This window comes from Prionailurus bengalensis, chromosome C1, assembly GCF_016509475.1.
Source record: "Prionailurus bengalensis isolate Pbe53 chromosome C1, Fcat_Pben_1.1_paternal_pri, whole genome shotgun sequence".
NCBI lineage: Eukaryota > Metazoa > Chordata > Mammalia > Carnivora > Felidae > Prionailurus > Prionailurus bengalensis.
Window position 1 is genome coordinate 124,297,143 of NC_057345.1, and position 24,776 is coordinate 124,321,918.

The following is a 24,776-nucleotide window of genomic DNA, read 5'->3' on the forward strand; positions in this document are numbered from 1 at the left end:
TTTTCATACAAATTATTAGTCTGTATAAATGGCTTACCTATTTGGTATAATGCTTTCTTTCATTTTTTTTTTTCTTTCAACTAAACAAAATCATGTGCAGATTGCTATTTCAGAATTTGATACCAACATTGGTAGTTCAAGGGGAAAATAAAGTGAAGAGCTTAAGTTTGGTTAGGACATTTGCTAGAAAAATGGAAAGCAATAAAGTACCATTAAAAAATAACCAGTCCTTTTCAATGCTGAGCTAAACCAAAAGAACAACACAGGTCAGAAGACTATTTTAGTTTTCATGAGGGTGAGATATTTTTGGTTTGGTGAAAGACTCACGTGTTGGCTTATCACTTTCTTAGAAGTCTGTGGTGTGAAGTGTTGTCCTGCAGTTTAATAAAGCTGTTTCCTTTGTTAGCTAAGTATCGTCATTACAAAACTATGAGAACTCTTTCAGCAATTTTATTAAAAATGTTAATGAAATAGAAGCTATGCATCCAAATTGAATAATATCTGTAAGCAGATCTGGAAAAAGGCATAAAGTACTTTGAAAGTTTTATTCTTACGTATTTGGATTTTTAATATTTGAAGGTAAACTTTAAGAATCTTTCTAGTTGCTTTATTGTGTCTGAGTCTGTCCTAAGCTTTTGTTTTTGCTCCTGATCTCTCATGTCCATATTTCCTTTGGTTGTTTTACTCTTCTAATATGGTAACATGTATTTTCTTCTTTTTCCTTTTTAGGGGCTGCTTTCTTACCTCATCGTTGATAGGCACACTTGCACTAAGCCTTACAATACCTCTGTCCATAATAGCTGACATGTGTATGCAAAAGGTAAGACGCACTATTTATTAGATATTTTAGATGTAGTTTTAAAACAGAGACAGTGAAAGTTAGGGCACATGATTAAATGTCCCAAGGTGCTTTACTACATAGAGATATATAAAAAGTACCAAAGAAATGGATAATCTCTTGCATTTTTAGCTTTCCAATTTTTTTTTCTTAATTTCTTAGTGAAGAACAAACAGTATCTTTATATGTAGTTCTCCAGTTTTAGAGCTGATTATTGCATGTTTTCTTTGGTAAGTCAGTGGTATAGAATAGAAAATGGGATATATCTTATTATATAATTAGTGGTGTTTTGATTTCTAAGATAAATTCCAAAGTTTCTTTAATAGTGTGATACTATTATCAGTCTGAGCAACAGGAATAATGTTTCTCAGCAAATGCTCATTTCTGTCTGGTTCAGGAGGGGCAAGTGCTCTGTTCCTCTTCTGTGATGTCCTGGTCTGGCTGCAGGGACTTTTATGATGAACATTGGCAATGATAACATCACAGAAAAGAGAATACCTTCTAACAGCCCGAAGGGAGGAGTTTCTTTAGTGCTTTTGGGGTAAGGGGGAGAAAGGCATGCCATATATATTCAACTAAAAGATGTAGTATAGTCATTTATCAGTTTAGTGTTTGTAAAACTTTGAACTCCAGGAATTAAGTAACAAAATTGTGTGTGTGTGTGTGTGTGTGTGTGTGTGTGTGTGTGTAGTTTGGTTTAATACAATTTGAAGAGGGAATGTGTGTGTGTGTGTGTGTGTGTGTGTGTGTGTGTGTGTGTAGTTTGGTTTAATACAATTTGAAGAGGGAATACTTGAAAGTCCTAAGGCTTATAACGTGTAGAAATTATAATCAAAGTTTTAAAGATATTTTTTTTTAGATCTTTGTGCAGTTCTTAGGATAAAGGCAAAATACTCTCAGTGATATGTATTTTCTTTATTTAAAAAACGGTTCTGTGCTGATACTGTTTCATGGCTCAGTAAATTCTTGCTTATTTGTCATGGTTATTAACAGAGTTTCTCCTTAATTTAGGTTATCTTCTATATCATGCATTTTCAAAGAGCGAGAATATTGTAACATATACATAACACTAAAGTTATACATCATTAGGTTCTTTATAGGTTTAAATAATATCCAGGTCCTTCCACATCTCAGGATCTTGAATATCAACCAAAATTGCCCTAGTGAAACTAGGGGAGTGCTGTATAAGAGGATTTTGGTAGACTACTGTGTAAATGAGCTTTTCTGTACTGATATTTTGAAAATATCAGCTTTTGCTGATTTGAAAAATAAAAATTGAAGGTTAATTTTAGGATTTTTAAAACACTGTCACAGGGGATCTAATTTTATTTAATGAGTATGTAATTTATGGATTCAGATATTTTAAGATGAGGGCAAAACATAAGGAAAATGAAGATAAATGATTGATTGATTAGAAAAACATAACCAGTCTTTTCTCGATTGTCTTCACATCTCGAATTGGACAGCCAGTTAAATGAGTTGGCTGGGCCTCCAGTGAGAATCAAGGGTAGGAAGATACTTTCTAGAAAAAGTGGCAGGGTGTCCCAGAACTGTAATAGAAACAGGAGAACTCTACTTTCATGTTTTTTTTTTTTAATTCTAATAAGCAACTATTTTTATATATAGTTTCTGAAATTATAGCATTTATCAATATTTTTTATTGTGCTTAAATAAATTATTTAAACCTATTTATAATTGATATTTTGTATGAGAGGAAGCATCTCTGCTAGTATTCACATTTATATCCAGATATGGTCAGGTTTAGACAGTAATGTAGACAATTTTTTGTCATTGTCTTCATTTTATTTTATTTTTAATTTTTTAATGTTATTTATTTTTGAGAGAGAGAGAGGGCAAGCAGGGGAGGAGCAGAGAGAGAGGGAAACACAGAATCCTAAGCAGGCTTCAGGCTCCGAGCCATCAGCCCAGAGCCTGACGCAGGGCTCGAACTCACGGACCGCGAGATCATGACCTGAGCTGAAGTTGGACACTCCAGTGACTTGAGTCACCCGGGCACCCCTCAGTGTCTTCATTTTAAAATGCTGTCTTCATAGCTTGTTGGAAATAAAATCAGAACTTTTTTATTATGTGGCAACACATAAATAACTGCATTGTTACAGGTGAACTTTGCTTTTAAAGGTCAAGTAGGGTTTTACCCACCTTTACAAAGTTTACTTTTACTCAATTGTAAAATAGGGTTTTAGCTGAATATTCATGAAATCACTCTTATCTACTATATCTATATCTTTAACTTTCATTAGTCATAAGTTTTCATACTTTTTCTGGTCTTGGGTCATTTAAATACGTCATGGCTTTTCTAGATTATTAATATTCTGGCAAATATTCCGAGAATATGTTTTGCCAATAATTTGATAGCATTGTGAAGGCTTTTTAGTTTCTCTTACTGACTGCTCTTTCCTGGGTATTCTTACGCTCACAGCCTGTGTGTGTATCTGCAAGCAGGACATGCATATTAAAAGTTGTCAGTGATTATTCTTGCATTATGCATTGTGAGTCCCTCATAAAAAATATTCTCACAAAACCCCTTTGCTCTGACTAATGGTGCTGTGAACTGGAGTAGTATATGTTTCCCACCAGAGGGAGTCTTGCTTATGATTCTAAACTGCAATTTTTTTTTTTTAATACTTACACAGAACAAGCAGTTTTTCTTATTTTAAAGATAGGAGTTACTATTTTCATCAGTATGTTGAAAGCAAATCACACCACTGGGTTGCAGCTGAGTCTCAATCAGTGCAGCCTTCTTTGACAATTGGTTTTGATTCTTAGTTGAATCTAGATGGTAGAGGTAAACTAATGAAGGGAAAGATTTTTCTTCACTTTATGGCATCTCATTATCTTCAATTTTCTTGACAACCCTGATAAAATGATGGATTGGAGGCTCAACCTTGATGATACCTGATGGGCTCTTCACCCCTGAGGCCCTGCTTGCTGCTGTCTTCTCTGGCTCACGTTTCTTAGTAAAAGTGTTCTTGTTTGTTGTCTTTAGTGTACTTAAGCCATGATTTCCTTTTGGAGTTTTTTTCATTTGTTACTACATAATCGAATTATTTTAAGAGTAAGCAGGAGAATTTGTTGCAAATTAAAAAAAAAATTTTTTTAATGTTTATTTATTTTGAGAGAGAGACTGAGAGTGAGCAGCAGAGGGACAGAGAGAGAGGGAGACATAGAATCCAAAACAGGCTACAGGCTCTGAGCTGTTAGCACAGAGCTCAATGTGGGGCTCGAACCCACGAACTGTGAGATCATGACCTGAGCAGAAGTCGGATGCTTAACTGACAGAGCCACCCAGGTGCCCCTGTTGCAAACTGTTAATTAAAGGTTTGCACAAGTTGCACTTAAGGGTTTTTGGTGCTGTCTTTGGGAAGGAATGGTAACATAGCACAATGTATCACAACATATTATAGCATAGTTTTTTAAAATGTGAGTTTTCGGAGCACCTGGCTGGCTCAGTTGAGTGTCTAACTCTTGATTTCAGCTCAGGTCATGATCCCAGTGTCATGGGATTGATCCCCATGTCAGGTTCCACACTGAACCTGGATTCTCTTTCTCCCGGTGCCACTCTACCCTGCTCGTGCTCGCTCGCTCGCTCTCTCTCTCTCTCTCTCTCTCTCTCTCTCCCCCTCCCCCTCTATCTGTAAAATAAAAAAGTAAAAAAGTAAAAATAAATAAAAATGTGAGTTTTTGAAGATGACTTCAAAACTGAAGGGAGGATCTACTTGAGGATCGGCAGTAATCAGTACAGGAAAAAAATGGGCAATGTGTTGTGGAAGACAAAGCTAAATGGTTTGTAATTCTGCTCTCAGATGTGCTATGCCTAATACAGGAAAAGCATGCCTTCTGGCTTTCCTAGGCCATTTTCCAAGCAAGGCATGTTTTTGTCGGTAATTTAAGCAAGTGGAATCATATGCTGAAGTTCTGAATCCTCATATTTGATAATATACTTAATATATTATTAATGCTAATTATTATCTTCTTGGTGTTTTGACTTATTCCTGCAGATTTTCATAAATGGAAAACTTATTTTAAAGAATAAAGTTGTCTTAATGATAATGGTGGATTGTTTTTATTTTTCTATCTTTTATTTTCAGGTGCAGTTTTCTTGGTTATTTTTTGCAGGCGCGATCCCTGTATTTTTTTCATTTTTTATTGTAACTCTCCTCTGCCATTATAATAATTGGGATCCTGTGATGGTGGGAATCAGAAGAATTTTTGCCTTTATATGCAGAAAACATCGTATTCAGAGGTATATTTGGTTCCAGTATAAGTTTTTGAAAATATAATCCTTGCTAATTAAACTGGAAATCATATCGTGCTGGACTAATTTGTGGACACTTTGGGAAGAATTACTGAAAGATTATAATTTTATATGTACTATGCCACATAAAATTAAAATAAGTTGTTTAGATCCTTTGTGTGGTAAGATAGTTTCTTCACAACTACTTTAAAAAATGTTTTGATTTATAGGTAAAACCAAAGTGCTTACTGTTTTGCTGTGATGAATTTAAATGTAGAAAACTTTCATTGGTGTGAACAAAATTTAAATAAAATATGATAACACTGCTTCAAATATCTTTCTTTTTTAAGAGAGAAAGATTTTTACATCCTACTATAACAAGAACTTGGGGCATGTTGTTGGGAAGTCTTGCCTTAGTCTTAGTGTTGACCTCACAGCTTCAGCCAGTAGAATAGATAATTTTTAAGGGCTCCTTTCCATTCAAAAGCTTTCTTTAACTATTGCCTTAAAAACATTTTTTTTAAGGGTTCCAGAAGACAGTGAACAGTGCGAGAGTCTCATTCCTATGCACGGTGTTTCTCAGGAGGACGGAGCTAGTTAGCTGTTGTCTGTAGTCCAGGTTTGTATGTTAGCTAGTATTAGTGCTGAATAAGGTCCTTTATTCCTGTAATCTCAAATTCTGTCTAGAGGGTAAGGGAGTGAAGCTCTGGACTCATACTGCCTGGGTTCCAATTCTAGCTTCTCTGTGCACTAGCTGTGTGACCTTATACAAGGTTCTTCACCTGTCTGTGCCTCAGTTTTCTTATTTGTGAAGTGGGGTTGTGGTAGTCCCTCCTCTCTCATAAGATTACTGGGAATATTAAATACTTGGTAAGATTTAAAGTGTGCAATAGTGCCTGACTCAAATTAAGTGATCCCAAGTTCAACTATTACTTTTATTCACGCTAAGGATCATAATTTTATTTAATAATACACTTTAGAAAAATGTTTTTCCTCTAGTATAAAAGTAAGAAAAAATATATTAATTTGGTGTATATCCAGTCTTTTCTCTGTATGTCTGTGTGTGTTTTCCACAACTGGCATAGTGTATATTCTGATTCTCTGACTATGCTTTTTCAATTAATGTTTCAAGAACATTTCCCCATTTTTAAAAAATTGTAAAAAATACTATCTTTTATATTTCTGACAAGACAGATAAGTACATAGTGTTTTTATCTTTTGCTGCATCAATGCTTGAAATACATCTAACATATATTTTTGGCAGCTATAAAAGTAGTTATGTACTTATTTAGAATGAGAAATCACAGTAAATTACTGAAATTCTGCAGATTCAGGTCCCTTTCTTCTAAGATAACCTGAGGCAGTTTATATTGAAATGTTTCCTGACTCAGCTGGGCTTCCCCTCCTCACTTAGAACATTTAACAACTCCTGTCAACTCCTTGCACTCAAATTGGCCTTTGAAGGTTAAGTGTCATCATCTTTGTGGCAGATTCACCTCTAACCTAGGACTAGTGTCTTGGTCTTGTGTTTTCCTTTGGTCATTTTGTATTCCAGCTTTTACTGTTATGATGGTCACCCATGCACATAGTTGAGAGAGTTCGAGTTCTAGTTCTACGAGATTGCTCGTACAGAGCGGCTGCCGCCTGCCCTGCCCACCTGCTTCTGCTCTCGTCCCACTCCAAGAAGTCAACGTTAAACTCGTCAGTTGTTTTGACCCCCCTCTTCCCCCCCTCCCCCCACCCCACCTCACACACTGTCTTCAAGTACCACACTTACACTTCTGTTTCTTGATTTCTCTGTTTTAGGTATCTTCAGTTGATGTTCCCACTTTGGTAGATGAGGATAGATTACATTCAAGTTTCATCCTCCTCTCTCCCCACCCCACTTGCCTGCTTTTCCACCACCTCCTCATCCCAGTGTACTTATTGTATAATTATGGATAGATTTGTAAGCAGTGTTTGCATGGTCATGGTCATATAAATGTTACTTTTACCTGAGTCGTGGTGGATTGTGCTTGGCATTTCCACAGTCCAGAGACCCTTTGTTACACTTTTAGAGAATACACCTCACATTTTCTCTGGGGATAGAGAAGGGGCACTTGACCAGCTGCAAAAAGTAAGGCAGGACATTTGAATGTCTAACTGCTTTTTCTATAAACCGTGCCAGTCTTTCTGTTTTAGCTGTTTCTTCACTCCTCCTTTTAGAGATACCTGCTTCGCTGTTGTTTTCCAGTCTCTGCTCTTCCCTTTGTCCATGTGACAAAAATCCCTTTATTTTCAAAATAAATGTCATCATAGAATAACACATTCATTTTTAACTGAATAAACTGAGGTTTTGGCAGCAAAGTAGAACCAAATATGTTTACTTACCATCTTTAAATTTTAAAAAGTACATATAGTTATTTTTTAAAGCTTTGTAGTGCTGTAACATATGCACTCTCTCCCTACTGTGTGTGCATTATTCCCATGGTCACACTTATGCCCACCCCCCCCCCCACCCCACCCCAGCAAGGACTCAGTAAATTTGGGAGTGAGAATTGGATAAGAGGAGATAGTGAAGACGGACCTCGGCAGAGTGTAAAGGAAAGGTGTGGCAGGAGTCTTTGTTGCATCGGGGTAATGGTGGGTATGCCATGAGTCAAACTGTCACCACATGATCTGTAAGCAGTGTTGGCCTTAGACACTGCTGTGGAACTCACTCCCATGCGCTTTTAGTGCTCACCTCCGGTTCCAGTATCCAGTTGTTAAGTGTAATAAACTGTGTTTGTTATATATTTCAATGTTAAGATAATTTGCTTTTTACAGTATAAACTGTAAAAATTAAAGCTATGACAGTTATAATCTAATGATGATTTTGTGTTTGTTTTTATTTTTAGCTTGATAATGGAACATTATGCAGCGAAGAGACAATCCCTGGCAAGTTTTTGTAGAAAATGTTTCAGTGCCTAGTCTGAAAAATAACAGTTTCAGTTCTTTGGAACTCTAAAATATATTTTCCTCATACCTGTTTTCTTCATTTCATAATGAAGTACTTTGCTATGTAGCTGTGTACATATCACCACAGTTATAGGAAGTTCCAGTCCACAGTCCCGCTAAAAGACCAACCTGCCTTACACATCTCAAGGAATTCAGCTGATAAAATAATTTGAACTAATCAAGGAATAAAATTCTGATGTTCTGGAGACTTTATTTTCACATTATTTGTTAAACACTGGGCTATATTATGAAAATGTTTTCAAGAAATCATTTAAGTATATAGATCAGTGTTTCTTACAGATAAAATGATAAAATAAGCTGCCTATAATAGGTATGGATTATACTTTTAAGTTTCGTAGAATATTGCAAATTAACAACACAGAAAAATGTTTAATTTTATGCAAGTGTGTCCATGCAAATTTAGTGGGACTTTAAAGAAAATCAATCTCTGAGAAAAATCTGGTTCACTCACACTACATATGCTGTATTACCCTTTCATAGCATTAGGTGCCTTGTATTTTAAATCTGTGACAAACTATGACAAATTTTTAAAGGGGAAGTATTATTGTAAAATGAAGAATTATGTATTTCTAAAGGCTGTATTGCTGTAAATTTAATTGATAAAGCTCTGCTTAATTTAGAGTTTTGAAGAAATATTCTCTCTTCAATTAAGACATTTTCATAATGGAATGATTTAAATTGAAGTGATGAAGAGTATTATTGAAATAAAATGTTTATATATATGTATTTGCGTGCTACAGATCTATGAATTGGTTTCTGATTTTTTTTTTCATATATGTGCCAAATTACTCTAGAACAGGATGTCTCTTAAATAATTCTAGTTTTCCGAAATAAATGTTTAATGGTTAAATATTTTACCTTGTTTGTTAAGAAGGTAAAAAAAAAAAATACTTTAAAAATTCCATTTGAATTTTTCCTCTACCAAGCTTAAGTTAAATATAAAATACTCCTAATTACAACTCTTAAATTTGAGTTTTATATGTACTTACTTTGCAACTGCCCCTGTTCACTGCAGACGTCAGTGAATGAACAGGTGTCTCAGGATTCATCTAGACTTTTGATGAATCACCCATTTCCTTTTCAAGTTTTGTGAAAATAGTTCATTTCTCTTCAAAATTTCCTAACAGATCTGATTTTTAAAAATCTCTTTGCAGTGTTTGGCTTCAGTTTGTGTTATTCACACTTTTAAAGTTGTTTTGGTGTTACCATAAGTCTAAAATAGAGTTTAACCATCTTTTTGCTTGTCCTGAGATCTTTTATATTAGCTTAAAAGATTGTTTATGATGTTAAATTTAAAAAACAAACAGTTGTTCTCCTATTTAGTGCCACCAATAATTCTTGTAAAGCTAAAAGTAGTATTGATTTTGTTACTGTGACCCAGGGTAAAGGCATTGTAAAGAATATGGACCTATAATGAATTTTTGAAAAAAATATTTATTTAGTTTTGGGAGAGTGCAAGTGGGGGAGGGTAGAGAGAGGGGGACAGAGGATCCTAAGTGGGCTTTGCGCTGACAGGCTGACAAGCAGAGAGTCTGATGTAGGCTCAAACTCATGAACTGCGAGATCGTGTCCTGAGATGGCCGAAGGTGGACACTCAACCAACTGAGCCACCCAGGTGCCCCTGCCTCTTTTTTTTAAGTAGGCTCCATGCCCAACATGGGGCTTGAACTCATGACCCTGACATCAAGAGTTGGATGCTTTACCGACCGAGCCAGCCAGGCTAAGGAATTTTTTCTTAAAAAGAAATTAATGAAGTAACATTTCAATAGCTCAAGCTTCAGTTGAGGTTTATTATCTAGATACCTTTACTTTCTGTTTTTTTTCTGTTTTGTCACCAATACCTTCAACAATTACAGGGTAAAATCGTTGAAACAGTGAAGGCAGAATTCAAAATTTAAATTATTCTGTAAAAATGGTAGGAAATGAGGTTGAACTTAGAATTTTTTGGGTTTTCTTATGCTCTGTGTTCACATGTCTTACAGATCATGTGTTGTCACTCAAGGACTCAGTAATAAGCCTTAGCATGCTGGTTAGACTTCTTCCACTAGGCTACTATGTTTTGTTTTTTGTTTTGTTTTTTGTATTCTTAATTTAAGAACAACCTCTTTAGAAGGAAGCATCATTAAATCAGTTAACTGAAAGTACAAATTATTGCTGCTTCACTCATCTACCTATTACCTTTTCTCTCAGGTGTTGTCTGAATGATTTTTTTGTTTGAATACTGCAGCCACAAAGAGTGAGCAGTTGGGGACTTCCTTTCTGCACCTTTGTAGTCAAGGGTTCATCTGCTCAAAAAATAAAGTTGTGGTTTACTTCCATTCTGTGATTTCCCAGACATGTAGGTCCAAGGCCCTCAGATTGCAGCAGCCTAATTGCAGGCCTCTGCAAATGTTGGCAGGGTTACATTCTAGTAACTGCTCCTGTTCTCCCTCTGTTAGAGCAGTACTGGTCCACAGTTCTGTTTTTCTGAATCCAAAGACTACATGGAGCAGGGGCGCCTGGATGGCTCAGTCGGTTGAGTGTTTGACTCTTGATTTCAGCTCAAGTTGTTATCTCAACGTTTGTGGAATTGAGCCCCTCGTCCCCAGCTCTGCACTGAGTGTGGAACCTCCTTGGGATTTATTCCCTCTCTCCCTTCTCTCTCTCTCTCTTTCTCTCTCCCCCGCTCTGCCCCTTCCCTGCTCACATGCTCTCTCTCTAAAATAAGAAAAATTAAAGTAAAAGACAAAATAGGGATTTCTGATTCCTTCTTTCAGTCTTGGACTTTTCTTCCTATATGTAATTTAAATCCCACTCTTAAATGTTTCAAATTATGACCTTATGTTTGATGAACATCAGACTCTGAATTGAAACAAAACTGAAAAATGAAGCAGCCATACAAGTGCTTCGATGAATGCTTGTTGGAGCTCATAGAAGCCATTAGCTGTAGGTGATACACCTATACTTTAAATAAATTTTGAATTTTTAAGAAGTTGATATATTGGCTTCTATCAGCCTGGCTTAGTTAATTCCTTACATTAAACTGATTTTCCTCTGGTAGCTGATGAATAAAGTTTATTGTTTCTATAGAAGTGAACTCACAAGGTTAAATGTTAATGTTCTCAAAGGAATACTGCCTTGTTGCAGGAAGAATGCTAATATCCCATTATGGTCGTTCATGCAGAGCTGATTTGCGGTTGCAAGGTATTACTTCTCTGGAAGCTAAGGGTTTTCGGATGTCAGTGTGGTAAGGTATGTGAGCACTAATCTTCAGTGTGCTGGTTGAAGAAACAAAGTATCTGGAAAGAAGAATAAAGTAGGAATTAATTAGAAAATATTTTTTTCCAGAATCATATTAGCAAATAAATGAAATGTTATTTTTATTTTAAGCAATTCTAGTTGTTATAATTCTTCATTTCTCCCTACTTTCCTTTTGAAATATTCTTTATTACTGAATAATATTTTAGGAAGAATTCACAGAAATAATTAGTATTTGTGACATCTGCAGATTTAATTTCTATTTTGTAATGGTGATGTGACTAATACAAGATTTTCAGTTTACAGAATTTGAAGTTAGGGTTCTATTTTAATATGTCATGTACCAAAAGTTTCATTTAGATAAATTGAGATATACTTTTTGCATAGACTTGCAATTTTTAGACTCCCCCCCCCCCATTTCCTTATTTTAATATTATCAGCTTTATCGGTGTACACAAATTTTGTTTTGTAGTTCATGTACTGTATTTACACAGGTAATCTCCCTTTAAATCTTAATAAACTGGGGACACAGATGAGTTCATTATAAATTAGAAGCAAATAATGACTTGGGAATTCACTGTTAACATTGACATGAAGCTTTTCTGTTTTGCTGTCAGACATAATGATTGCATGATAATTGAAATGTTTATTTTAACTTTAACTCTTATTTAGATTACCTTTTTTTCATTCTGATTTTTGGTTATCTAGAAAAATTGTGGTTTATATATTTTAAAAACTAAGCACCACTTTAATGTCATTGCATTTAAAACAATGTTTTCTGGTAAAATTTTTCATGTGCAACATACGTTATTAGAATCTCAACAATGAAATCATTGACATATATTTAAGGAAAAGTTACGTGGGGAAACTAGTACTCTGGTTAGGCATATTTGCTGAAATGCTAAAAATATCTAATGAGAACATTTTGAGTTTTCAGTAAGATGAATGTGAATTTATTTTTGAGTTGGGAATTTTCAGTGGGGAAGTACTCAGATGAAGACATTTCCTTCATGATGTTTCAAAGTTGGAAAAGAAATATTTCCAAATTGGAACTTTTAAAGCGAAACTTTTAACAAGGAATATCATGAACTTTTTAGTTTTTAATTTTACATATTGTTTCATTCTTAAGAGTTACTTTTATTAACTTTAATTTAGATCCTATATACTAAGCCTTCAGTATTTCTTTACTTGGTTTCTCTCTCTCTCTATTTTTTTTAAGTGTTTATTTATTTTGAGAGAGAGAGAGAGAGTACACTAGCAGGGGAGTGGCAGAGAGAGAGAGAGAGAGAGAGAGAGAGAGAGAGAGAGGGGAAGAGAGAGAATCCCAAGCAGGCTCCACACTGTCAGTACAGAGCCCGATGGGGGCTCGATCTCACAAATTGTGAGATCCTGACCTGAACCAAGATCAAGAGTTGGACACTTAACCAACTGAGCCATCCAGGCACCCCTTTACTTGGCTTTTCTATAATTAGTTTTAATGAGAGCAAGTAATTAAATAAGATCAGTCAGGCAAGAGTACTTATTAATTTCAGCGGGTCCTTGAAAGGCAGGCAGATTTGTTTCAAGAGTCTTACTTTTTGACACAAGGTCAAAACAGTTCTTTAGAATCTTACTACCAGTATTTGCTTATTTGGAATAGCTTTCACATTTTTTTTCTTAGGAAAAAAATCAGTGTCAGTTAAACCATGTAACATCAAAACAGAATTTTGTTGAAGGCTATCCTTGTCTTACTCTGGTATAAAGTATAGTAATACATTTTGTGTGTGGTAGCTTAGTGTAAGATTATACTTTAATATACATTCTCCAAGGAAAGCTTATAAGAGACAACACGCTAGAGAGCCGTGGCTCTCACTGCACGTGCATCAGCATCACCTGCAGGGCTTGCTGGATGCACCCCCCACCCCCAACCAGGGCCCATTCAGTAGGTCTGGGAGAAGGCCTGGGAATTTGCATTTCTAACAAGTTTCCAAGGAATGCCCCTGGTACTGGTCCCAAGACCACACTTTGTAGATACCCTGAGGAAAGGGCATTAACTCTGAAGTTGAATTCTCCCTGTTCCTATTAGCAATCTAATTTGGGGGCAATTATTTAATCTGAAATATGATAGTGAAGTCAGAAGTGCCCAGTCCCATGTGCCTGGGTGCTTGATAAATGCTGACTTCCTTGATTAGTGCCCCATCACTCTTCTCAAGTGAACACTGAGGAGTGACATCAATGCCCTCTAAGTTCCTCCCCAGGTCCCAAATCCTGTGATTCTAAAAGTTCTCTAGTTCAAGCGAGAATGCCAAACAACGTAAGTGTGCGTGGTGCTTGAGGGAGTAGTAATAGCAGTAATACTGCTTAGACCATAGTTCTGTTTTGCTTTTGTTAGGGCTTAGCAAGTGGACTCTAAAAAGCTTTCAGTCAGATTTATAAAGCAACATTGCAGAACTTAAATTCCAGCACAGTCTGCATCCAAGACTGTTTTATGGAGCCTGAGTATATCAGATAAATGTGCTAACTTTTCTAAGTGACCGGTCTTATTAGAGTCTCACTACATTGCCTCCTCTAACGCATGTTTAAAATATGTAGTTTTCATTACTTGCTTGGCTTCTAGATGGCATTAAATAAGCTGCGAAACAAATCCAAGCTAAAATCGTGAGCACATGATTTTTATAGCATGAAATTATTCAATGTTTTATTTAAAAGTAGTCACTAGTGTATTCAGTATTGTGAATTTATAATCTTAAAAATTGGGATGCTAATAATACCAGGGTAAGGTACTGTTAGATTTTTGCATCTTTTAATTCCATCTTGTTAAAATAATCACAGCCAGGGTCCTTTTGCTTTCTCCTCACCATCTTAATCTGCTATACCATAAATATGGAGATGAGTACATGTAATAAAAAGCTTGTGTAACTAATTGGTTGGGGTTTGGAGACATCAGTGGAACTTGAATAAAGCATTTGCATTCGTCCAGAATGGTCTCCTTAAACAACTGACTGCTGGGCGTCTGCAGGATGAGCCCCAAGGGCGGCATGGGTTGGGAGGTTTTCCCCACACAGTGGATACTGCAGCTGCATTTGAAATACCTATTTTTGAAAACCTGAGTGAAAGAGGCTAGACAGAATGTAGACATGGCATTGAAAATGCTAATGCCTTTTATTATATGACATGAAACATGAGATAATGGCAAAAAGATGTCAAGATACAATGTAAGGTGAAGTTCAACTAGTATACCCTAAAGTGGGTCTTAATATTCACATTAGTGTTAATATTCAGATACTTGTGTGAGGCCAGGTATGTGTACTTATTTAGTTTTCTTTATAGTAATTCTGGTAAATTCTTGTGCAGATTTGTTTTACATCCGTGATATTTCCCATACTAAAATTTTATAGTATATTCTTAATCCCCTTAGGCAGGTAAATTAAAGCTGAAGTTTTTGAGTGTCAGCATACTGTGATTTATATTTTTATATAAGGCAAGAGTGCATCATTCTGATAAAGTGGCAGCGTTTTAATTTTATATGATAGGTCTGTATTAAGTAATCGGGAGCAGTGTTCAAATACTCCCTGGGAAGTAGTAGTATAGAAGTAATTTTCTGTAAAAGTCAGCTTCAATTACCAGACCCGGAAGGCCAGATGTAATGAAAGAGTACTTTAGAAAGATGAAATGTTTATGATAAATTAAGGACATACTTTTTTAGGTATGTTTTTCTTGGTGTGGATAATTTAATGCAGATTTTTACCTGAAATTTGTTATTATAAACTTGATAATTTTATTCATCTATTTAATAATATTTTAAGATCCTGGAGTATTTTTTTTTTTAATTTTTTTTCAACGTTTTTTATTTATTTTTGGGACAGAGACAGAGCATGAACGGGGGAGGGGCAGAGAGAGAGGGAGACACAGAATCGGAAACAGGCTCCAAGCCATCAGTGCAGAGCCCGACGCGGGGCTGGAACTCATGGACCGCGAGATTGTGACCTGGTTGAAGTCGGACGCTTAACCGACTGCGCCACCCAGGCGCCCCCCTGGAGTATTTTTAAATTTAAACATAATTATAAAATCAAATCTAATTATTATGTTACTAACTCTGGTATAATTTTGGGCCAAAACTATCCTGGTTTTGAAGGCCATTTGAAACACTTCTTATTTTTATACTATATTATTTGGGGAAGATTATAGACTACAAATAGTCTAATGTAAAATATGAATGATTTCTTTTAATTCATTTTTTTGTAAAATCAGTTACACTTATAGTATGTATTTTCTATTTCAGTAAAAATACATAAAAAGTTCAGGTCTGTCTTGTGCAAACAAGCATTTGATTTCTAAAGCTTCCTTTTATTAAAACATTTCCACTCCACCATTCTTTCATACCTGAATCTCTAAATGTGTCTCAGGTATTTGATCAAGCAGATCTCCCTGTGGAACTCGGTTCAGCGTGGAGAGACCAAACATGAAGTAGAGTGAGTGGCATCTTACGGTGAGGTCTAAAGCCAACATAAAAGGTGAAATTTTTTAATCAAATCACTTTTAGGAAGGTTCCCTGTAGGAGAGATCTACATTCCATCCCATGAATAAGCCCTTCCAGTGAGTTTTTTTTTTCCACAGTTAGAACAGCTATTTTATTGAGTATAACAGAGTCAGGGTTCCACCAATAAAACAAAAACTACCCTTGAGTATTTTAAACAGAATTTAAAACAGAATTGATAGCTCAGGTATTAAAGGCACTGAGAGGACAAGCAAAAGACCCAGGTAACTCAGAAATTAGCAAGAGCAGGATTCCAGGCTGGCCCTAGGCTGATGAGGCAAAGCCCGAGGCCAGGGCTGCCCAGAGGAAGCCCAACCACAGCAAAACCACAGCAAAGAGCAGGAGCCTTACAGGTGATGCCACTGAAGGCAAAGGAGGCAAAGAAATGCTCTGGCTTCTCTTTTCTTTATGCCATTCCCACCCATGGTCAGGATGTGACTGGAAGCCAGCAACCAAAAGAGCTGGGAAATGGAGCCTTTGGGTGTCCATGCCTCAGCGTTGGAGAGGAGATCATTCATAGGTGCAAGCATTGAGTGGCTAGCTTGGATTTGGAGACCAGATTTTATGGAAAACACTTATTGCTAAACAACAGAATCATAGCACGTGAAGATGGCACAGTACAGGAAATACCTGGAGCCTCTGCTGGCTTTATCCATCTCAAGTCCACTCCATGAAGAGGACTTGAGGGAAGATGCCTGCCCTGGCATCTTTTATTTCTCATACCCTTCCCTCTTCCTCCACTTACTTCCCACTTCCTGCCTTTTCCTTTTCCCTCTCTCTTCACCCTGGGCTAAAGGAAAGGCGAGTAACAGGTTTGCTTTTTTTTTTTTTTAATTTTTTTTAATGTTTATTTATTTTTGAGACAGAGACAGAGCATGAATAGGGGAGGGGCAGAGAAAGAGGGAGACACAGAATCTGAAACAGGCTCCAGGCTCCGAGCTGTCAGCACAGAGCCCGACGCGGGGCTCGAACTCACGGACTGTGAGATCATGACCTGAGCCGAAGTCGGCCGCTTAACCAACTGAGCCACCCAGGAGCCCCCAGGTTTGCTTTTTTAAAAAACGAATATGAAAATAGCACATGAAAAAATTTTGTAGTGCCTGAGAGGAAGAACTAAAGCATTCAGGACAGTGTATTCATGAAAGTGTTGGGAAAGAAGAATAATTTCTTAATTTATTAGAAGACTTATGAAAGACTGAAAAATAGAATCTTAGAATCTTAGGGAGATAGTGTTCTAAGTCTTAGAGGGCACCTGGATGGCTCAGTCAGTTAAGTGTCCAAACTCTTGATTTGGGCTCAGGTCAGGATCTCACAGTCCATGGGTTGGAGCCCCATGTTGGGCTCTGCTGACAGCATGGAGCCTGCTTGAGGGTCTCTCTTCCTCTCTCTGCCCTTCCCTCACTGGTGGACACATGCTCTCTCAAAAGTAAACATTGAAAAAAAATCTTGCTCTCAGTGCTTAAAACTTCTGTTTTCTGGGGATCCTGGGTGGCACTCAGTTGGTCGAGCATCTGAATCTTGATTTTGGCTCAGGTCATGATCTCATGATGCTTCATGGGATCGAGCCCTGGAGTCAGGCTCTTTGCTGACATCACGGAACTCTACTTGGGATTCTCTCACTCCTCTACCCGCCCCTGCCCCCTTCTCTTTCTCAAAAATAAATAAATAAACAAAAAATAAATAAAACTTCTGTCTTCATCTACCTAATTATTTTGAAATGTCAATCATTTGTCAACCCTAACCTTCAGAGACAAAAATTTAAAACTAGTTCACTAATCATGCGATCATTGTTTTACAACTGCAAGAGTCTCTAGAGAATATCTAGGGACAGAATGTGGATGATGATGTGTTCTGATTTGCTGAGGGCAGTCCCAGTTTATAACTGCTGTATTGGTATAGTTACTAACAGTGTCTGCCATCACTGAAGTGTCATAGTTTAGATTATTATGTGACCACTGTAATATACCCTATATTTCCTGACAACTAAGCTGCTGACAAAGTTCACATTTTCTGACTCCCAATCTAGTGTTTTTTGTTTGTTTGTTTGTTTGTTTGTTTGTTTTTTAATATTAGACTTATGTGCTGACATAATGGTGCTGGCCAAGAATTAATCTTGGAAAAATTTTTACAAAAAATTTTTTAAATGTTTATTCATTTTTGAGAGACGGTGAGAGACAGAGTGCAAGTAGGGGTGGGGCAGAGAGAGAGGGAGACAGAGTCCCAAGCAGGCTCCAGCTCTGAGCTGTCAGCACAGAGCCCAAGGCAGGGCTCAAACTCAGGCACTGTGAGATCATGACCTTAGCCACAACCAAGAGGCAGACACTTAACTGACTGAGTCACCCAGGTGCCCTTAATCTTGGGTCTTTTGATCAGGAGTTGAGTCACACCTCAAATCTGTTTTCCTCCTGGAGCGGGTTGCTAAGGTGCTTTGTGGAGTGAAGAACCAGATTATCCAGCTTGCTGTATTGGCCTGAGTTTTCCTTCCTAAGGAAGGAAGACCATAAACCAGTTGTTATTATCAGGAAACAAAAGTTAAGCAAATTATTTTTTATTCATTACTTTTCCAGCTTTACTGAAGTATAATTGAGAAAATAAACGTTAATATATTTAAAATGTAGAACACATACATGTACATGGTGAAAAGATTTCCACCATCAAGTGAATTAACAATCCAACACCTGACATAGGTACTTTGTGTGTGTGTGTGCGCTTAAGATCTATTCTCTCAGCAAATTTTGATTATACAATAAAGTATTATCAACTATAGTCACTATGCTATACATTAGATCGTTAAAGCTTATTCATCTTATAAGTGAAAGTTTGTAGTGTTTTAGCAACCTCCCCCCATTTTCCTGGTCCCTCAGCCCTTGGCCATTACCATTCTACTCTCTGTTTCAAAGAGAGTTGGACCTTTGGGGTTTTGTTGTTGTTGTTGTTTTTCGTTTTTTGTCTGTTTGTTTGTTTTAATATTCCACATATAAGTGGTAGCCTGCAGTATTTGTGTTCTGTCTGGCTTATTTCACTAGCATAATGCCCTGAAGCTTCATCCATGTTGTCACAAATGGCAGGATTTCCTTTTGAAAAATGTCTGAATATTCCGTCGTATGTATAAACCACGGCTTCTTTATCAATTCGTATGTTGACAGACATTTACGTTGTTTCCACACCTAGGCTATTGTAAATAGAGCTGCAGTGGACATGGGAGTACCTCTCTGAGCTAGTGATTTCTTTTCCTTAGGATCATATACCCAGAAGCTGGATTGCTGGATGGCATGGTAGTTCTGTTTTTTTCATGTCTTTAAATTTTTTTTTAATGTTTATATTTTATTTTTGAAAGAGAGAGACACACATAGTGCAAGTGGGGGAGGGGCGGAGAGAGAGAGGGAGACACAGAATCCTTAGCAGGCTCCAGACTCTGAGCTGTCAACACAAACCTGGACTTGGGGCTCAAACTCACAAACTGAGATCCTGACCTGAGTTTAACCAATGGAGCCTCCCAGGCACCTGTATTTTTTCATTTCTTAAGAAGTCTTCTTACTGTTCTCCACAGTGGCTGTGTGAGTTTACACTCCAGCCAACAGTGTACAAGGGTTCTGAAAGAGCAGATGTAGGCCGGCTGGCTCCATCTTGTTCTGTATCCTCCATCTTGAGTGACTATGTCCCCGACATGGCTGCAGAAAGAAGTTCCCGCTCAAACCTCAGACCACGCCTCCTCCCTTTGAGTAACTTCCCGCTCACCCGTTCAACATGAGTTGGGGCCTAGGCATAGATCTGTGGTCAGGGAGCCATCCTGAGGATGTAGAACAGGTGGAGGAAAGCCTTGAGTTTCCTTGTTTCAACTGGGGGTGGGCTGGGATGAGTCACTGGGGAAAGGAGAGCTCAGATGAAGGTGGAAAGATGGCAAGAGAACCCTACAATCCAGCACTTACTCTCTCTGCACCCCTGAGAAAGAGGCTGGGTGACTTGAGGGCCAGACTCTTCCGATTTGGGGGAGCAGGCCCAAGACCACTGACATTCTGAGAGCAGGAGCTCAAGGACAGGAGGGGGATGGGATTTCTTCTTTGTAATCACTCTACTTTAAACCTTTCAAACCATGCCCGGCAACCTGCGTGACGGGACTCTGATCCTTCCCCAGCCAATCGGCTGAGGCCATGACCCTTCCCCAGCCAATCAGCTAAGGCCATGATCCCTATAAAACCTTTGTGCTCTTGAAATCTGCTCTCTCTTTTTCTCTCTCTGGTATCTTACTGCTGCTTCGGTGCAGGTAGGGGATTGAGCTTGAGCTAGCTCGAATAAAGGCTCTTTGCTTTTGCATCCGACTAGGCTCCCTGGTGGTCTTTGGGGATCACGAATTCTGGGCATAACAGTTCTCTTTTCCCCACGTGCTCACCAGCTTTTCTTCTCTCCTGTCTTTTTGAGAATAACCACTCTAACAGGTATGGCTGCTCACCTGACTGTCAGGAGCCCTGTGGTGGTGGGGGGAGGGTGCTCTGTCTCAGTCTTTCCTACTCATTTCAGGGTTGGGAATTTCTCAGTAAATTTCTCAGTCACCCAATGTGTCAGGGGCACTCAATTAATTAGTTTCTGGATCTCTTTGGGAGGGAACTGGGAATTGATCCTAGTGTAGCTATTTGATGTATGGTGGGAGAAGGGAAAGAGGAGTCTCCTATCTAGCCACCTTGGTGATGTCCTCTCTATGATATTCTTAAGGGGCAACTATCTCCTCCTCTGAGCACACAGCCTTTCCTCTTGTCTGAGCACCTCTATGTGAACCTTGCTGGACACCACAAATACTTGCATTTGCATTAAGGAGACACAACTAGAATCGCATCTAGCCACATGGACCCAAATCACCCCAAGAGCTAAGAGAAACAAAATTATACAATGCATACTGCTTTCATAAAGGTTAAGGAAAGAGTCCTAACAGGTACCTTAACACACTGTAGCTTCCAAAAGAAAATAGCAGGTAACCATGATTTTGTCAAATGACCAAACTATAGCAACATAGCAACATCTTGGGAGTGCCTTGCATTCCAGAATGAGCTGAGACCTAATCAAAATGACAAGTCCTAAAAAAAACCAATATGACTTTGGTAGGTGCATTTGCAAATCACTTTAATGAGGGAGCAGTAATTACTTCCCATGCCAGTAAACATTTCTGGTGTTACTCCCAAATAATGCAGATATGTAAGGCTATGTAGGGAATGATAAATTATGTGAGCATAGGCAAAGAACCTTACAAGGAATGTAGTCAGTGAACACTGTGAAGGATGTGATCAGGCGTTTTAATAAACAATTATGGAAGTTCTCTAAATGTGATGAAAACAAAAAGAAACCTGGCCATGACCAACAGCATCCGTCTCTGCTGAGCTGAACCCAGTCTGAAAAATTCAAGGAGTTCAACCAAGAGTCCATTGAAGCATTTCAGCAACCAAAATAAGGATGTAACTGTGCTACCTTTTCTTTTGGGTGTGCTTATTTCAGAACTGTTAACCCTACTTTCGTGGACAGTGTTGAGAAACCATTCCATCTTGGATGTACTTGTGTGATTCTGAATTTTCATCTCGGATCATTTTTTTTTCTTGACATTTATTTTAGATGGATTATTTGAGCATACCTGCATGAAACTATTTCTCACTTCAAGTCCTGCTGAATGTTAGTGTCCCACAAGATTAACTTAATGGATGTTCCAAAAAAAAATTTTTTTAAAGGCTGATACCACGTTTGAATAAATTAGGAAACATGTTTGCATGTTCCTGCTTGACTGCAAGACCATGTGAACTATTTACTACCCTGCATGAACAATGACCCCCTAGAGGGGATTGGGGCCAACTTGCAGGGTTTTTTTTAAACTTATCTGATCACCGATCCCCCTCCCCCACGTAAGCTCTTGCTTTTTTGTTAAATCTCTATCCATATATGTGGAGACACTTCCATTCCACAGAATATAGTTTGGAAAATGCTAGTATTGAAGATGGCAAATGGCTGACAAAAAGTCAGGAATCCTTGTGTATTTTTGCTGGCTTTGAGTTTTTGGTGGAAGAAACGTTTCCCTTCCTGAAATAATGAAGCAGCTGAATAGATGACATGTTTTCTCAACACAGGCAGTCGATTTGATGTGCTCTGGCAAACAACTTTGTGTCCCTAATAAATACAAAGTGTTTTTACCTTCAGCTTATATTAAAACATCACACAGCATGAGATTGATAAGCAGTAAAAAATTATGTCTCCTATCGTTTTAAAGTTAGGTTCAGAAAAACCTAAAGAAGTGTTGCAATTACTGCTAAAATGTTTCAGAGGGTGTGGGGTTGGCAGGAGCTGGAGAGGCGTGGAGATGAGGCAGGTGCTCCCCATCAAGAGTAAGGACCCCATTTGCCATGAGGATTTGCAGCAGTAGCATTTTGTGATGGGTTTGGTAAGTGCATTTGTTTTGAAATTGGAATCCTATTTTGTTGAGTTTTAATTATAGGCAGGCAAGTACATTTTCCTTAATATAAGAATATACATTAGCTAATTTGGACCATAATCATCAAAAATCCCCCTTAGTGTATGGAACAAAACAGGAGAAATGATAACTTTGTGATACATTGTTTTTTTGGGGGAAAGTTTTGCTTCAAGACCTGTTGGGTTTAGCAAGAGAGAAAGGGATGAAGGTCAAGGCCTGGTTATTTCTGCACATGACTACAACACACACACACACACACACCACACAGAGCTTCACTAAACCCCGAGCTGTATTTTATTCAGCAGGAACCTTTGCTTTCAGAAAGAATTCTACTTGCATCTTAATTTTGCTTCCCCCATGAGTATGTTAAGCGTTTTTTAAAGTATACCTTTAAAAACATCATAAATACATTAAACAGCCATTGTCTAATTGAAAGTGCTAATTCAAGAAATACTTTTGTGGATAGCACTGTTTGCAAAGCTTCAGTGAATACATGGATGAATAAAATAGTCTTTCGTCTCGAGGAGTTTATGATCTTTTAGGGAAAGATAAGAAAAGTAAAAACAAGAAAAAAAATCGTTACAGTGGTTGCCATTATGGACAGTTGAAAGGAAGGGTTATTTAGCCTATCGAGGAATGAGAAAAGGCTTTATATGAAAAGTGGCCTTTGAGATGGACTTTGTTTTTTTTTTAATTTTTTTAAACGTTTATTTATTTTTTGAGGCAGAGAGAGACAGAGCATGAACAGGGGAGGGTCAGAGAGAGGGAGACACAGAATCTGAAACAGGCTCCAGGCTCTGAGCTGTCAGCCCAGAGCCCGACGCGGGGCTGGAACTCACAGACTGAGAGATCGTGACCTGAGCTGAAGTTGGCCGCTTAACGGACTGAGCCACCCAGGCGCCCCGAGATGGACTTTGAAGGTTTAAAGGATATGGCAAGTTTCTGGACCAGGGAATATGGTTTGCAAAAACGGTGATTTTTATAGTGTGTTCGTGCGTGTGTGTGTATACACGAGAATTCTAATTCTTTAGGGTACTTGTTATAAATGTAGGTTCCAGAGATTTCAGGAAGTCCACATGGGGGCCCAGGAGTCCACATTTCAGGCAAGCAGCCAGGTGAAATGTATGTCCAGGATCCACAGACCTCATTTTAAAGAAAGACTGGATTGAATAATGAGTGGGGAGTGGGCAAGCGCAGTGAGTGAGGGAATGGCCGGTTGTTTGTGGCTGCCAGGCTCCAGTGCAACGTGGGCACACTGTTAAAAGTGGCCGATGAAGAAGCCAACAGAGGGAATGAAAGAGGAAAAGAGGTAGAAGAACTAGAATTGCTGAAGAAAGGGGGAGGGATAAGGCACAAGCAGCCAGGACACAGCAGCCAAAGCAGCCAATCTTTTTTTTTAGGAGGTGAAGTGTCAAGGGTCTTTGTTCTTTAACTGAGAAGTAGGGGGCAAGCTTATCTGGCACAAGAAGGAGTTGAGAGCTTGAGCAGAGAAAAGGTAATAGGTAACTCTGTATTTAATGTTTTGAGGACCTGCCCACTGGCAGGCAGAAAACGCAACCCTTTTAGCAACTGTTGAGAAAAAAAAAAAAAAAAAGTTGATGCAAACCTACCTCAGGAATTTGTTTTGCATCGGGTCAGCAGGGGGCGCTATGGTAGCACATATGCTGATAACCGGGCCCCACTTCCTAGACATGGCAATGCCCGCTCCTGTTTAATGGGATTAACCCGACCCACAGTGTAGTATTGGGGGAGCTTCATTTATTACATTTATAGCTGTGAACCTTCATAGAAGGAACTTTTAGGTTTTCTCTTTATTAAGGCATCTAGGTTTTTCTTGAACTGTCAGTTCCTATAGTCAAAAAGAAATTAATTCCAAAGTTTAAGGGGATTATTACCCATTTATTGACCTCACTTGAGGCACAGAGCCTCAGAAGTTAGGAGAGCAGAAAAGACTGAGGAACGAGAGAAATGCAGCTCGTCCTAGAAGAGGAACCACCGGTGACAGGATGTGCGCAGTGTCTGTGATGTTCGATGCTGTCCGGTTGTCTTCCAGAGAGACTGTACCAGTTTCATTTTGCACCAACGATGCCTGAAGGTCTTAACACGTCGGAAAACCCACCAGCTAAGTAAGCTTTTAAATATTTGCCACTCTGACCGAAAATATAGCCTTTTGCAATAGTTTTAACTTGCATTTCTCTCTTATGAGAGGATGAGCCCTCTTGTCATATTTAAACCTTATTTTTACGTTTTTCCCCCTGTGAACTGTATTTTCGTGTTCTTTTCCCAAAGGGTTACTGGTCTTTTACTTAATTGATCTTTAAAGGAGCTCTTTTGATGAAGTCAATGGAAAGATTTAGTTAACAATAGAATAAATAAATGGTGCTTTTCCACAGAGGAGTAATGGCTTTCCAAGCATTCCCCTGCCTCCCTGCTCCCGTGACCTGCTAATCACGTGACTTGCCACGTGCCTAAAACTACTGTTTTTCAA

General features: G+C 38.1%; 1 protein-coding gene across 2 annotated transcripts in view; it reads left to right on the forward strand.

The window, feature by feature from the left end:
• Positions 1-8,816, forward strand: part of SLC35F5 (solute carrier family 35 member F5) — a 37,260-nt gene extending 28,444 nt beyond the window's left edge. Inside the window, exons 13-16 of one of the 2 annotated variants that reach the window (XM_043576606.1) lie at positions 730-820; positions 4,948-5,102; positions 5,619-5,712; positions 7,970-8,816. In XM_043576606.1, coding sequence (XP_043432541.1) covers positions 730-820; positions 4,948-5,102; positions 5,619-5,694 — 322 coding nt within the window. In that variant the 3' untranslated portion in view covers positions 5,695-5,712; positions 7,970-8,816. Of the gene's footprint in view, positions 1-729; positions 821-4,947; positions 5,103-5,618; positions 5,713-6,648; positions 7,358-7,969 lie in introns of those variants that run through there. The other variant, XM_043576607.1, reaches the window with a different exon arrangement.
• Positions 8,817-24,776: the final 15,960 nt, after the last annotated feature.